The 13,281-nt window shown below is 45.9% G+C and overlaps 1 protein-coding gene across 1 annotated transcript; it reads left to right on the top strand.

Moving 5' to 3' along the window:
• Positions 1 to 11,756: 11,756 nt before the first annotated feature.
• Positions 11,757 to 13,015, top strand: LOC116911786 (transmembrane epididymal protein 1). The gene has a single exon (XM_032915781.1). The coding sequence runs from the start codon at positions 11,757 to 11,759 to the stop codon at positions 12,672 to 12,674; it is 918 nt and encodes a 305-aa protein (XP_032771672.1). The 3' UTR covers positions 12,675 to 13,015.
• Positions 13,016 to 13,281: the final 266 nt, after the last annotated feature.

Raw genomic sequence — 13,281 nt, forward strand, 5'->3', positions numbered from 1 at the left:
CTGTGAAATTCTTAAGGAGGTGGAATCTCAATGGACAAAGTAGATAGCTGTGGCATGCTTCTGAAAGTCATGTCCAGGCGTTGGTCCCTGTCTGGACCTTCTGCTTTCTGTCCATCATGATATGAACAGTCTTCTTCTGCCACGATGTTCTGTTCATGTGCACGAGGGCCCAGCAACCATGTACTGAACCCCTGATACTGCAGGCCAAAATGAAGCTTTCCTCCTTTAGGTCATTCTGCCAAGTATCTATCTGGACTGAGCAATGTAAAGGAAGACATCGGTAGAATTTAATTTTAGTAAAATAATCTTAGCTAACATAAAGGCACATGACCCATCTGCTTATACAGTCTCAAGATTCCAATCTAAAAGTAAGCAATATGAGGAAACAGAACCCACACCGGACTTTGGTTCTGATACCCAGAATTGGCCAAGATGGCAACATCTAAAGGTTCTTTTTCACCAAATTGGCTTCTCCATAGTGCATGGTGGTCCATGGGGCCAGCAGAGGAATGAGCTTAAGGTCAATCAATAGTAAGTTGCTGCCAGACATCGGTCTTTTCAGACTTAACCTGGAACTCTCATCCAGCCTACACAATGATAACTGTAAAGTAGTCTGTTTTAATAAACCCCTTCTCTTAAAGTAGCCAGGATAGATTCTTGTTGTCTGTTCTTTGGGTGCTTTGTGGGTTATTCTTTCTTCCACCCTCTCCACCCCTGAAAACCCCTTCAAATCACAGTCACTTGCTGTGGATAATCTGAAGCAGCCCCATATCCCACACCTGGGATTAAAACAAAACCTATTATAATAGTTCTGTGTTTTTAAAAGAAACTAAAATTCTCACTATAGTCTGTGGCTGATAACCCTATTATATCTATTACACACACACACACACACACACACACACACACACACACACACACACACACGGCATGTAACCGAATGTAGCAGAATGGTTACTAGAACCATCTCCATAGGAAAGCTTAAATAATAAAATGTTTGCCAGCCAGAATTATGAACTTGAAAGAAGAGAAGCCAGGTATGGTGGCACACATTTTTAATCCAGCCTTGGCTACATCGTGAAGCCAAGGCCAGTCTTGGCTAGATGAGACCCAGTCAAAAGGCAAGGTATGGAGCATATACAAAAATAACCAAGTTGTCACCACTAGTTTAGTGTACATGACCTCCACTCCAGTCTACAGTAGAGTCCTCATTCCCATATGTAATCCAGGCCTGCTTCATGTGTTCTTGTCTTCTCAGTTCTGTGAACTAAATGCATTCTAAGGCTTATCTAGCCCTTATCTTTAAATTTTTGCAAATCCTTCTTTGGAACAATTTCAAATGCTTCCTTCCACATGGGAAGGCAGTTACAGAAAAGACCCCATTTCTGGTACCAATTTTATGTATTAGTCATACTTTTAACCTATTTGACAAACACCTGAGGAGAAACAGTTTAAAAGAAGGAAGATTTATTTTTTTGACCCATGGTTTTAGTCCATGAGCATCTGGCTTCCTTGTTTCTAGGCCATTGTGAAGCAGCATGTAAAGACATGGAGGACAGAGAGAGGCTGTTTAACTATGGCAGCCAGAAAGCAGAGAAGAGGAAGGAGGCCAGGACAAATCCCTTTCAAAGGACAGAGGCACCATGCCTACAGTGGCCAACTTCTTCCAGCTAGGCACCGCTTACCAGAGTATCCAATTTCCTGACATAGTGTCACTGGGCACCAAGCCTTAGCATAGAGGGCATATTTTACCTCCAAGACATAAAAGCCATCAGGAAAGGTTGAGAACTATAGGACAGTCAAAGAGAGAGTTCATTTTGATGATTGTGGCGATGTGATTCACCATATCCTATAGAAAGCCCTGCCTCTATTTAAATAGTGACATAACTGAATTGTCAACTATAACTAAAGTGACTACATGGTTTGTCACTCAATCCTGGACACTTAGAGTGAGGGAGGGAAAAAAAACCTCTTTAGTTGAGGAACTGAGAAAAGGCCAAATGGCTCCGAAGAGATGGAGGTTTATGGTTACTCTCCATACAACAGAAATGAACTGCACTCATTACACAGCCAATTCTTTTCCATCCCGTCCTTTCTCCTAGGAAGCTAGCACATCACCGAGCTACCTGACCCCCTCGTCTATGACAGGTCTTGGACAGTAATGAGCCCCAAAAGGAACCTAGAAGTAAGTAGTAGGCCAAGGAGTTCTCATGTGACTGACTTGTCCTGTCACCATGATACCATCTGGAATGGTTTCACAGGACACCACAGCATTGCCACAATGCTGGTGGGAAAAGAGTAAAAACTGGGCAGCAAGCCCTGGCACCTCTGAGTGTTAGAAGTCTGAAATCAAGTCTTTAAAGAAGACTCTGCAGCATATTGTCTTGGTTTCTGGTGGCTGTTGCCAATTTTTGACACCCTGGCTTGTAGACCCATCACTCCAGTTTCTGCCTCTGTCTCTACCTTGCATTACTGTCAGGTCCAGGCTGCTGTGCAGCTGCTCTACCATGGACCATATGATCCAGCTGACCCAATGGTACTTAAGGTGTCAGAGGCAGATAGAGATGCTGTTTGGAGCCTCTGGAAGGCCCCTGTGGGTCAATCATAGAAGGGACCTTTAGGATTTTGGAGCAAAGCTCTACCATCCTCTGCAGAGACCAACACTGAGCCCCAGATATGGCACCATTCCTCGAGGTGACCAGCCAGCAACCTCATGGCAGGTTGACTACATTGGACCATTTCCTCCATGGAAAGGACAGTGTTTTGTTCTTACTGGAGTAGATGCTTATTCTGGTTATGGATTTGCCTTTCCTGCACCTAATGCTTCTGCTAAAACCACCATCCATGGACTTATAAAATACCTTATCCAACATCATGGTATTCCACACAGTATTGCTTCTGACCAAAGAACTCATTTCACAGCCACAGAAGTGCGACAGTGGGCCCATGATCATGAAATCCATTGGTCTTACCATGTTCCCCATCATCCTGAAGCAGCTGGTCTGATAGAAAGGTGGAATGGCCTTTCAAAGACACAGTTACAGTGCCAATTAGGTGGCAGCAGCATGGAGGGCTGGGGCAGAGTTCTTCAGAAGGTAGTATATGCTTTGAATCAGCATCTGATATATGGTACAGTTTCTCCCATAGCCAGAATCCATGGGTCCAGGAATCAAGGGGTGGAAAAGGGAATAGTTCCACTCACTATCACTCCTAGTGACCCTCTAGGAAAACTTTTGCTTCCACAACTCTAGGTTCTGCTGGCCTGGAAGTTTTGGTTCCAGAGGGGGGAGGGCTTCTACCCGGAGTCACAACAAACATTCCATTGAACTGGAAGCTCAGACTCCCCCTTGGTCATTTTGGCCTTCTAAACCCCTTAAACCAAAACCCCTTAAACCAACAGGCTAAGAAAGGAATAGCAGTGTTAGGAGGGGTGATAGATCCAGATTACCATGAGGAAATTGGATTGCCTCTCCACAATGGAGGTAGGGATTATGTCTGGAGTGCAGGAGATCCCTTAGGGCATCTCTTAGTACTACCATGTCCCTCAATGGGAAACTACAACAGCCTAATTGTAGTGGCTATTCCTGTTGTCAACTTGACTATATCTGGAATGAACTATAATCTAGACTTGGAAGGCTCACCTTTGATCCTGATCTTGAGTCTGGGAGATACAAGTTTCTAACCTGGATCTTGGTATGGAGATCTTGAGGCAAAGTGGCTATGAATCCCAGGAGCTTAAGGCATGGAGATCTCTGAGTTCAAGGTCACCTGGGACAAAGCAAGTTCCAGATCCAGGCGTGGTGGTACACACCTTTAATCTGGGGCACACCTTCTGCTGGAGATTTACATAAGGACATTGGAAAGAAGAGCTTCTTTTTTGCCTGCCTGCCTGCCTGCCTCGTAGGACTGAGCCATTGCTAGGTCCTTGGACTTCCATTCACAGCTGCTGCTGACCATTGTTGGAGAGTTGGACCACAGACTGTAAGTCATCAACCAATTCTCTTACTATAAAGAGACTACCCATAAGTTCTGTGACGCTAGAGACTACTAAGACACTGTCTATGTGTCTTTGTACTTTAAATCTCCCTCTGTGTTTTTGTTTTTGTTTTTTGTTGTTTTGAGGACACCTGCTACTAGACTAATGACTTACATGAAAACCAGGATGATCCCATTTCGAGACTCTTAACTAGGCATGAAAGGGAGTTTTAAAGAAAAAGACACTTGTACAATGGCTGGGTTTTAGGACTTATCGGTTTGTGAGCCACCATTCAACCTGAGTCTTGTGTAAATTTTAAATCCCAATCCAGGATTTCTATCTCGCCTTTGACCATTTAGTTCCTGAATAAGAGACACACACACAACCTTTATATTTACAACAAGCCTTAAACAGCACAAGCGCAGTGCAGATATCTATGTTATTAGAGTCTGCTTTCCTATAGCTAACTGAGTTATTACTATGTTTTATCTGGGCTGCTCTTAACTCCAAATGGCCAGCCCTCGGGGCCACATTTCCATAGACTCACCTGACCTATGGTGGTTTTTCCTTTCTCCTTCACCTTTTCTCTCCTTTATGGTTCTCCTCCAACTCCTATACCCCTCACCAAGACCCAGGAACCCTAAAGACCACCTATGTCTCTTCTGTCCCAACTATTGGCCATTGGTATCTTTATTCACCAATTAGAAATAAGTTGGGGGCAAGGCACCTGGGTCTGTCTCTGGGGCAGCCAGGTCTTGAGGAAACAATGTTAGCATTAGAATATGAACAGCATCAGGCCAACTCATGAATCTTCATGCTCACACATGTAAGGAATTTCTCCCAGTCTTGTTCTATGTCCCTTGGAGCCTAGAGACAGCAACCATTCTATCTGCTACCCAGCTAGCTCTTACCTCCTTACTCCTTTCTTATACCTATGTAAGAAGTATTTATCGAATAACTCTTCAATCTACCATTTAGGTTTCCATGTGTTCCCCTCTGTGCCCCCTCCCTGAGATAGCAGTGAAGAAATTGCTCAGAAGACAAGAGCCTTGAGCAAGATTCAACCAGTAGCCGTCAGAAAATGTGCCTTTTTTTTTTTTTAAGATTTATTTATTTACTTTGTATATAAGTACACTGTAGCTGTCTTCAGACACACCAGAAGAGGGCATCGGATCCCATTACGGATGGTTGTGAGCCACCATGTGGTTGCTGGGATTTGAACTCAGGACCTCTGGAAGAGCAGTCGGTGCTCCTAACCACTGAGCCATCTCTCCAGCCCGGAAACGTGCCTTCTACAACTAAATTTCTTCACAAAGGTGAACTCACAGTGGAGGCTCGCTTGTAAACATGGTTAAATAAATTTCTTCCACGTTCTATCAAAAGGCCCGAGGAATAAATTAATCTATTAGAAAATCCTTAGGCGCTGTTTTCTGGGTGGCATGTAAAAAATCAGCAATATAATGGAGAAACAAAAGGTATACATTACGTCACGAGCTAACAGCAGTGAATAGAGAACTACCTGGCACAGCCAGTGTGGCTCTAAAGAGGTTCTGGCAATCAAAGCAGCCCGATGCAAGCACTTTACCAACTAATCTACATCCCACGCACTCATATAAATAATCACTAATCAGTTGACTCTGAATTATGAGAGATCCCTGGGCGGACCAGACTTTGTCACTGGGAGGTTGGGAGACATAACCTGTGTACCTGCTCCCAGCAAGACCACCCTGTGGGAGGGACTGAGAATCTTTGGTGGACAGAAGGTTGAATTTCTCCCACGGAATTTAGGGGTTTACGGTTTAGGGTTTCTGAGTTGAAGAATTAAGACTCCTGGAAAGATCCCTAACTCCTGAAGTGGTGCTGGGGCAGGCAGTCAAGGATGAGGACCGGTAGTGTAAGTCAGTGACAGGTTCTGAGTCCACACTTTAGGAAGGGCTAGACTTGACTGCCTGAATGATGTCCCCCATACCCGACAGAAAAGAATTCCAGGGTGTTGCCATGACAACAGGGGTAGGCTTTGCTATGTTGGGATTGTGTCATTGATCCATATTCCTGTTACCATTATCAATATGGGTGACTGAGTACTTTTTAGAACAGCGTGTTCAGTTTGGGGACTGAGAGGCTGATGAAATTATGGAATACACATTTACTACTTATTTTGTGATTTAAAGACGTTTAAAAAGCAATTTAAAAATTGAATGAAAAGTGAAAGCCAGGCATGATGGTACTTGCCTGTTACCTCGGTGTTCAGGGGGTTGAGGCAGGAGGATCCACAAATTTAAAATATTTGAATTCTACGGCAGAGAGACCGTCTAGATGGTGTTAGAGGTATTCGTGTGTGTAAAACTGTTTTGTACTTTCGGCTACATTGTGTGCCTGAGCGTAAGAACTTTATCACCCAGCTCTTTACATGCCCTCACCCGCACAGCAGGATTCCAGGCACCAGCCACTTGAGGGGCTCTCAGGAAGTGGAGACCCTCTGGTAGAAGAGTTGGGTCTAAGTGTGGAGCAGATAGAATAATGATAGACACTTGCGGGTTTGTCGCCAGCCCAGTGGCCCCAGTGAACAAGTTCTCAGGTACTCTGTGTTCCCAGCCTGTGGAGCTGTCTGGAAGTTCTGCAAATCATTCACCATACTGGCCTTCCTTCCACACGACTGTGGGCAGGTCTGGTTTGGGATGGACCAGTCCTCTCTTTGAAGTCCTGGGATCAGGATGCTCGTGTGTTAATAAGCAGTCTGAGTTCTTTGATGTTGGGCCAAAATGGGGATCTGATCAGCCCAGATGGGAGCTTCAGAGGGACAAGAGTGCCCTGCATACATGCCTGGTTCCAGCTTCTCGATGCTGTGAGGTGAGGGCTGCTGTCCATCTCCCTCTGACCACTGATGCTCCCGTTACAGCTGTCAGGCACGGCTGGAGAAATGAGTGCCGGATGGGAGTAAGCTCTGAAGCTCCCATCTTACCACAGCCCTGGCAGATGAGAGGCAACATTAAGGGCGGACATGTAGCTCAGCTGGTAATGTGCTTGCCTGATGTTTATGGAGCCCAGGGTGTGCTCTCTGGCCATCACATAAACCTAGTCTGGTGGTGCATGCCTGAGATCCCAGCACACGGGAGAGAACCAGAAGGATCAGAAGTTCAAGGCCTGTTGTTGGTTAGACTTGGATTTGAGGCAAGCCTGGGCTACATGGGACCCTATTCCCACAGGCCCTGGCCTGGCCTTAAAGGTATTCAGAACAAGAGTTCTGTGCTTCTTCCACGGTGAACACAAGAACTGAAGAGAACCAAGGAGTCCCCTCCCTCCCCTGGTTAATTTCAGATGTGTCACTATTGCTTTTCCCTTTGAATGGCCTCCTTCTGAGCACTCAGCTGTGCCTTGCTTGGTATTTCCCATAATTCACCCAAAGGAGAAGTCACTGCTCACCTCTACATAGCAACTCCCATACCTCCTTTGCTTCCACTTCACAGAAAATGAAGTCCAATCCACCTCCTCCTCCTCTACCTCCTCATCTTCCTCTTCCTCCTCCACCTCCTCCTCCTCTTCCTTCACCTCCTCTTTCTCTTCCTCCATCTCCTCCTCCTCCTCCTCCACCTCCTCCTCCTCCCCCTCCACCACCACCCCTTTTTCCATCTCAGCACTTGGAAGGCAGAGGCAGGCAGATCTCTGAGTTCAAGGCTAGCCTGGTCTATATGTTGAGTTCCAGGCTAGCCAGAGCTACACAGTAGGACCCTGACAGATATATGAGAGAGCTAATAGTAGAATCCAAATTCTAACCTCCAGACAAATATACAGATTCATCTTCTGCTTGCTTGTCACCTCATCGGTGACAACGGTCACGAAGATTGTAAGGTTGCAGGTGATTTTTATTTCTTGAAAGGAAAATAAGTAAAGTTTATTGAGAAGCAACAGCTCCCTGTAATCAGGAGGGGAGCTGGGAACAAAAGCGATTTACAGCATTCCTTTGCTTGTGTAGCTTCCCTGATTTTCCTACAGTGATTGCGTGCTAAGCAATTTTAAACTCAAATAAGGTGGGTCCATTTAGAAGGCAGAATGAAGCACTATTTTTCTATTTGTCTTCACACCCATTTCCCCAGCTAACCAAAATATCTCGGCAGGCAGAGGCGATCTGAATGGCTGGCATCTTTAAGGGCAGAAGGAGATGTTTCCGTTTTCTGACATCAAGCCACACTGAGAAAGAACAGAATACAGAGACCCTGTCTTGCAAGGGCTGATTTTAGGATTTTCTTTTTCAACATTGAGTAGACCGACAGCCCCTAGTCAGTTTTAAATCACAAGATCATATAATGATACCTACAGTGCACTTGGTAGCTCTGATGTCATTCTGTGGTGTGTGTGGCGCGTGTGGGTATATATACGTAGCTACATGTGCCCAGGTGTATGTGAAGGCCATATTGGGTGTTGCTCCTTAGGCACTGTCTGGAGCCATCATAGGAGAAGCTAATACCTAGCAGGTGATTTTCCTGAGATGAGTCCTCCTTAGGTTAAAATCCATGGTGGATTTGCTCCAGTAGGCAAGGCCCAGGAGAAATTCATTTTGGGAAAGATTCCTTCTATTAATACGTGTCTCATGTTATTATTAAATATGTAACTATCACTAGGTATTAGCCCACCCTTTTGAGCAGATCTCTGCAGAATTACAAAAATGGACTATCTTGTAGAGATGCTGCATAGACAAACAGATAATGAGTCTATAGAATTCCTGATTTGATTCAAATAATTTTAGACATGGTCTTGGTTGCTAGAAAGATGCAATAAGGGGTTGGGGATTTAGCTCAGTGGTAGAGCGCTTGCCTAGCAAGCACAAGGCCCTGGGTTCGGTCCCCAGCTCCAAAAAAACCAAAAACCAAAAAACAAAAAACAAAAATAAAAAAAGAAAGATGCAATAAGGTTAGAATCAAGAAGAGAATGTGCCCACTCCTTGTAATAATAAGTAAATGCTGCATAGTAAGGAATACAGTGAGCTTTCATAATTGCACTAAAAAGAGAAATAGACTTGGGACAATTTTGTGTTCAAGGAAAAACATTTAGATCTAAGGATAGAGTCCTAGGTGTGTACTGTGATAGGGCGAGGCCATGTAAAAACTGTTGCTTTCAACTTATAGTGAGCGTGTTATAATAATGAAACACGGCTTTGAACTTAATATCAATATCCTTCTGTAACAGTCTATGTGACATTTTCTCTCTGAGGTAATTTTCTAGAGAACTTTTTCCTCTAAGAAGTTATAAAATGACCAGAGAAAAGAAATAAAGTGGTTGGTTGTTGGTTAAATGGTTTGCTTGGGGAGCTTTGCCCCATCCATCCATCCATCCATCCATCCATCCATCCATCCATCCATCCATCCATCCGCCCGTTTGTCCCTATCTTTGTGTGTAGGGTATATGTGTCTGTATGAAAGCATGCATGAATACTTGTGGAGTTGATTGTGACAGTCGGGCCTGGCCAGAGTGTGGGTGTATGAGTGTTCGAAAGTATATGTGCCTGTGCATGTTTTCCTGTACAGAGCATCTTAATTCTTTTCCTTTCCTTCCTCTCTGGTTCACAAAGACTTAACCAGCCAAGCCGATGAAGAGCTTCTGACTGCCTGGCCAGAAAAAGGAGCACCGGCAATAAATCTCTTCACTTACCCCCTGCTGTCTTATGAGGAGGTGCTAAACAGTTTCTGGCCTCAGCGGGACTCAGACAGGCAGATCAGTTACCTGAGCTAAGTGACTTAGACTTCAGGCAGGAAAATGTTTTAGTATTATACAGCAACCCTAAATATCTCAGAAGACCAAGCCTTACCCTGAAGATGCTCTTCCCCATCTGCTGCCTCAAGAGGCACATCCTTCCTTTTTTTCTTTTTCTTTCAGTTTTTATTTGTTATGCCTGCATATATGCCTGCAGACCAGAAGAGGGTACCAGATCTCATTACAGATGGTTGTGAGCCACCATGTGGTTGCTGGGAATTGAACTCAGGACCTCTGGAAGAGCAGTCAGTGCTCTTAAACACTGAGCCATCTCTTCAGCACCCATCTTGTTCTTTGAGGCAGGCTCTCTTATTGTTCTGAAGCTCACTAAGTTGGATAGGCTGACTGACCATCGGTCCCCCGGGATCTGCCTGTCTCTGCTTCTGAAGTATTTACATGTACTAAACCATCATGCAAGCATTTTTTTTTCATGGGTTCTGTGGATTGAACTCAGGTTCTCATGCTTGGGTGGCAAGCACCTCACCAACTGAACTGTCCCCTCAGCCCTGTGTTCTGTAGGCTAGGGTCACACGTGCAGTGAGAGGTTTATCAGGATGGGATTCCACCAGAAGTTAAGGAACATCCTATTTGGATAGGAATTGAGGACTCAGGCGGGCGCTGTGTTGAGTGTAAACGTCCTTCCTCCCTACCTGGGTACTGTTATCGTACAGGGGTGGTGGCCTCCGTTTTACAGTTGCTGGTAGTGTGAAGGTAAATGACTATGTCACTCAGGACACAGAGTCTCCCTAGAAAACTCCTATTCCATGCACCCTCTGCAATGAAGCCAGGGCTTTATGCACATACTTCTAATCTCCTGCACTTTGTTCTCCACAATCCCCTCTGACCATGCTCACTGACCATTAACCAGTATCAGAGAGAAATGAGGCAGGTGAACTGTTTCCCAGTACACGCCAAATGGCTAATGCCAGCTTGCTGGGGTCACTCCTGCTGATATTATCCACATTTTAGGGACAATCTCTAACTTCTCATATTCTAACTAGATTATGGAAGCAGAGGGATTCAGGATGATATAGGAAGTAGATGTCTTCTTAAAGGGCAGACTTTGCATATTTGTGGAAGCTGGTGAGGAAGCCTAGGGAAGGGTGTTGCTGCCATGCTGTGTGGTGGGCCTGTAGTAATTTCAAGATCAACTGGAGCCAGCACCTGCCTCTCGCCACGTCACCCCTCAAGGGAAGGTAGACAGTAGGAGAATCAAGGGGAGCTCCAGGTCCACCTGCTCACCACCCCTGGAAGTAACCTAACAGGTGAATAATAAAGTAGGGGTGGCAGTGGTGCCTGGCACCGTGCTCTGTCAGTGTGCTTGGGTCACTGTCTGCTCTTGCCTTCTTCAGACTTGTGAGAACTCCACCTGTAGCCGACCTTCTCTTGGAGCCGTGTGGGAATCCTGGGAAACTTCACTCAAGCTTAGTTTCGCCACCATCTCTGTACCTCCGCAGGTTTGGTAGTCAGAGAGGGGTGGAGGAGGGTGGAAGAGGAGGAGAGGGAACTCTCTAGGTGATCTTCAAGGTAATGTCTACTACAGAAGGCTAGAAAAACCAGGTAGATGCTGTTATATGTCTCTTATCTAAATGTTTCTGTGTTTGTGCTGGTAACAAAGGCATCCTCCTTTACAAGTAGACCGAACTTAGGTCTGAGAACTACTAGCCGGCACTTGGGAGTATAATCGAGCACAGGTTTTCTCTGTGCAACCCGCCCCACCATTTCCTTCCTCTCCTTCCCACTGAGCACCTGACAGGATGAGAGGAAGGAAGCCTGAGCCAGGGACAAGCATGAGCCAAAGGTGCTCAGGAGATACGGAGAAGCCCCCCAAGAACCCACTCAGTTCCCAGCGCACCAGAGTAGAACAGGACAAGAAGGCCACATCCCTGCCAACTGTGTAGGCTTATCTCGAGACACATTTCCCCTCTGTGGCGAGCAGTGGGTGAAGTGAGGTGATAAAACTAAGTGGAGGACAAGTCTTCCCATAGCCCAGAACTTGGAGCGTTTACCTGAGTTTTACATTAATAGCTCAATGGGAGACTTTATTGGCCATATATCTCCAGGTTTGTTTCTGGTCTTCTATGGTCTGTATCAAGCAATAATAGTCTCCAGAGCTCTGATACTCAACGACTCTCTCCTGTATCCTTCCTACCTTTCCAAGAATAAGGGGAAATGGGCCAGGCTGTGGCAAATAGCTCATGCGGGCTGGTTGAAGGTTGTGAGTGGCTCCCTCTTGATAGTTTATGAGCTCAACTGTGTTGATGAAGGGCTGACATTTATGACCAAACTGATACCACCAAGGTTTATGTACCCCAAGGAGTGGCAGCACCTCACCATGTTCATCCTCCTCACCCTTGATGGCTGTGTGGAAGTGGTGAGCAAGAGTGTGCTGAAGCAGAGGTTGGTGCTTCTAGAAAGAGGCGCCACGGTGCTGGGTGTCTACGTGCTTCTGCTGCTGCTGGTGTCCCACGTTAAAGACTCATCTGGGGTGGAGCTGCAGGTTCACTCTCTCCTCATCTTGGTGGTGTTCCTGCTGATGCTGGTGTTGACCGCTGAGCTGTGGGCTCCTGAGATGGTCCACCTCTGGGTGATAGAGACCTTCCTGTTCCTGACAATGGGCTCATGGCTGATGCAGGCAGCCTTCATTCTGTTTAGACCAGTCTCTGGCTTCCCGTGGGAGGATGATGACATCAGTGACATCATGTTTATCACCACGTTCTTCTGCTGGCACGTGATGATCAACGCCTTATGCATGCTGGGAATCTATGGCATCTCTTCCTTTTGGCACCGTTGTTACAGACCCAGCTTGATACCGATGGGGTTCAAGGAAGTGCTGTTTCACAAGAGCTCTGAAGGAACCTTCTACAAGCTGCTGCAGAAGGCAGAGCAGCAGGACAGAGATGACCAGGCTCCTCTCCTTTCAAAGAGCTCTCCCTGTGACAGAGCCTAGAATACCATGCCATCTTCCTCCTGTGGGCTCTCCTGGGCACTTGCAATGTACCCTTTGCTCCTTGGTGAAGGTAACGGCCCTGGAGGATGGTAGTTGGTTCCCTGTCAGCCATTGCACTCCCTGTCTCTGAGCCTGCAGTTAATGCTAAGGAGAAGAGGCCCCAGAATGATGGGACTTAAGAAGAGGATGGGAAGAAGACTGGGGGATAGGTTCACACACAAGCAAAACCGGTGGTGGAGGGTGTGTGTGAAGCAGAATGGTGTTGGAGAGAGGAGCCCAGAATTCTGTACTCAGAGCTGTTTCTCTGAATGCTTCACCTGAGGGAATAAAGATTCCTCACAGCTCAAAACTGGAATCGGTTGTCTCATTCTGATAAAGTAGATTGATTCTTTGTATTGTTTTATTTTTTACACAGGATCTCATGACATTGCCCTGCCTGGCCTGGAACTCAATATATGTAGACCAGGCAGGCCTCAAGTTCAGAGATCTGCCTGCCTCTGCTTCCTGAGCACTGGTATTAAAGGTGGATATGATACAGGGATTAAAGCTCTGTTGACAGAATGCTTGCCTAGCATGTACATAGTCCTGGGTTCAATTCCCAGCACCA

This window comes from Rattus rattus, chromosome 10, assembly GCF_011064425.1.
Source record: "Rattus rattus isolate New Zealand chromosome 10, Rrattus_CSIRO_v1, whole genome shotgun sequence".
In the NCBI taxonomy this organism is placed as follows: domain Eukaryota; kingdom Metazoa; phylum Chordata; class Mammalia; order Rodentia; family Muridae; genus Rattus; species Rattus rattus.

Coding starts and splice junctions, on each gene's coding strand:
- LOC116911786 (XM_032915781.1), top strand. CDS start 11,757: ATGGGAGACTTTATTGGCCATATATCTCCAGGTTTGTTTCTGGTCTTC.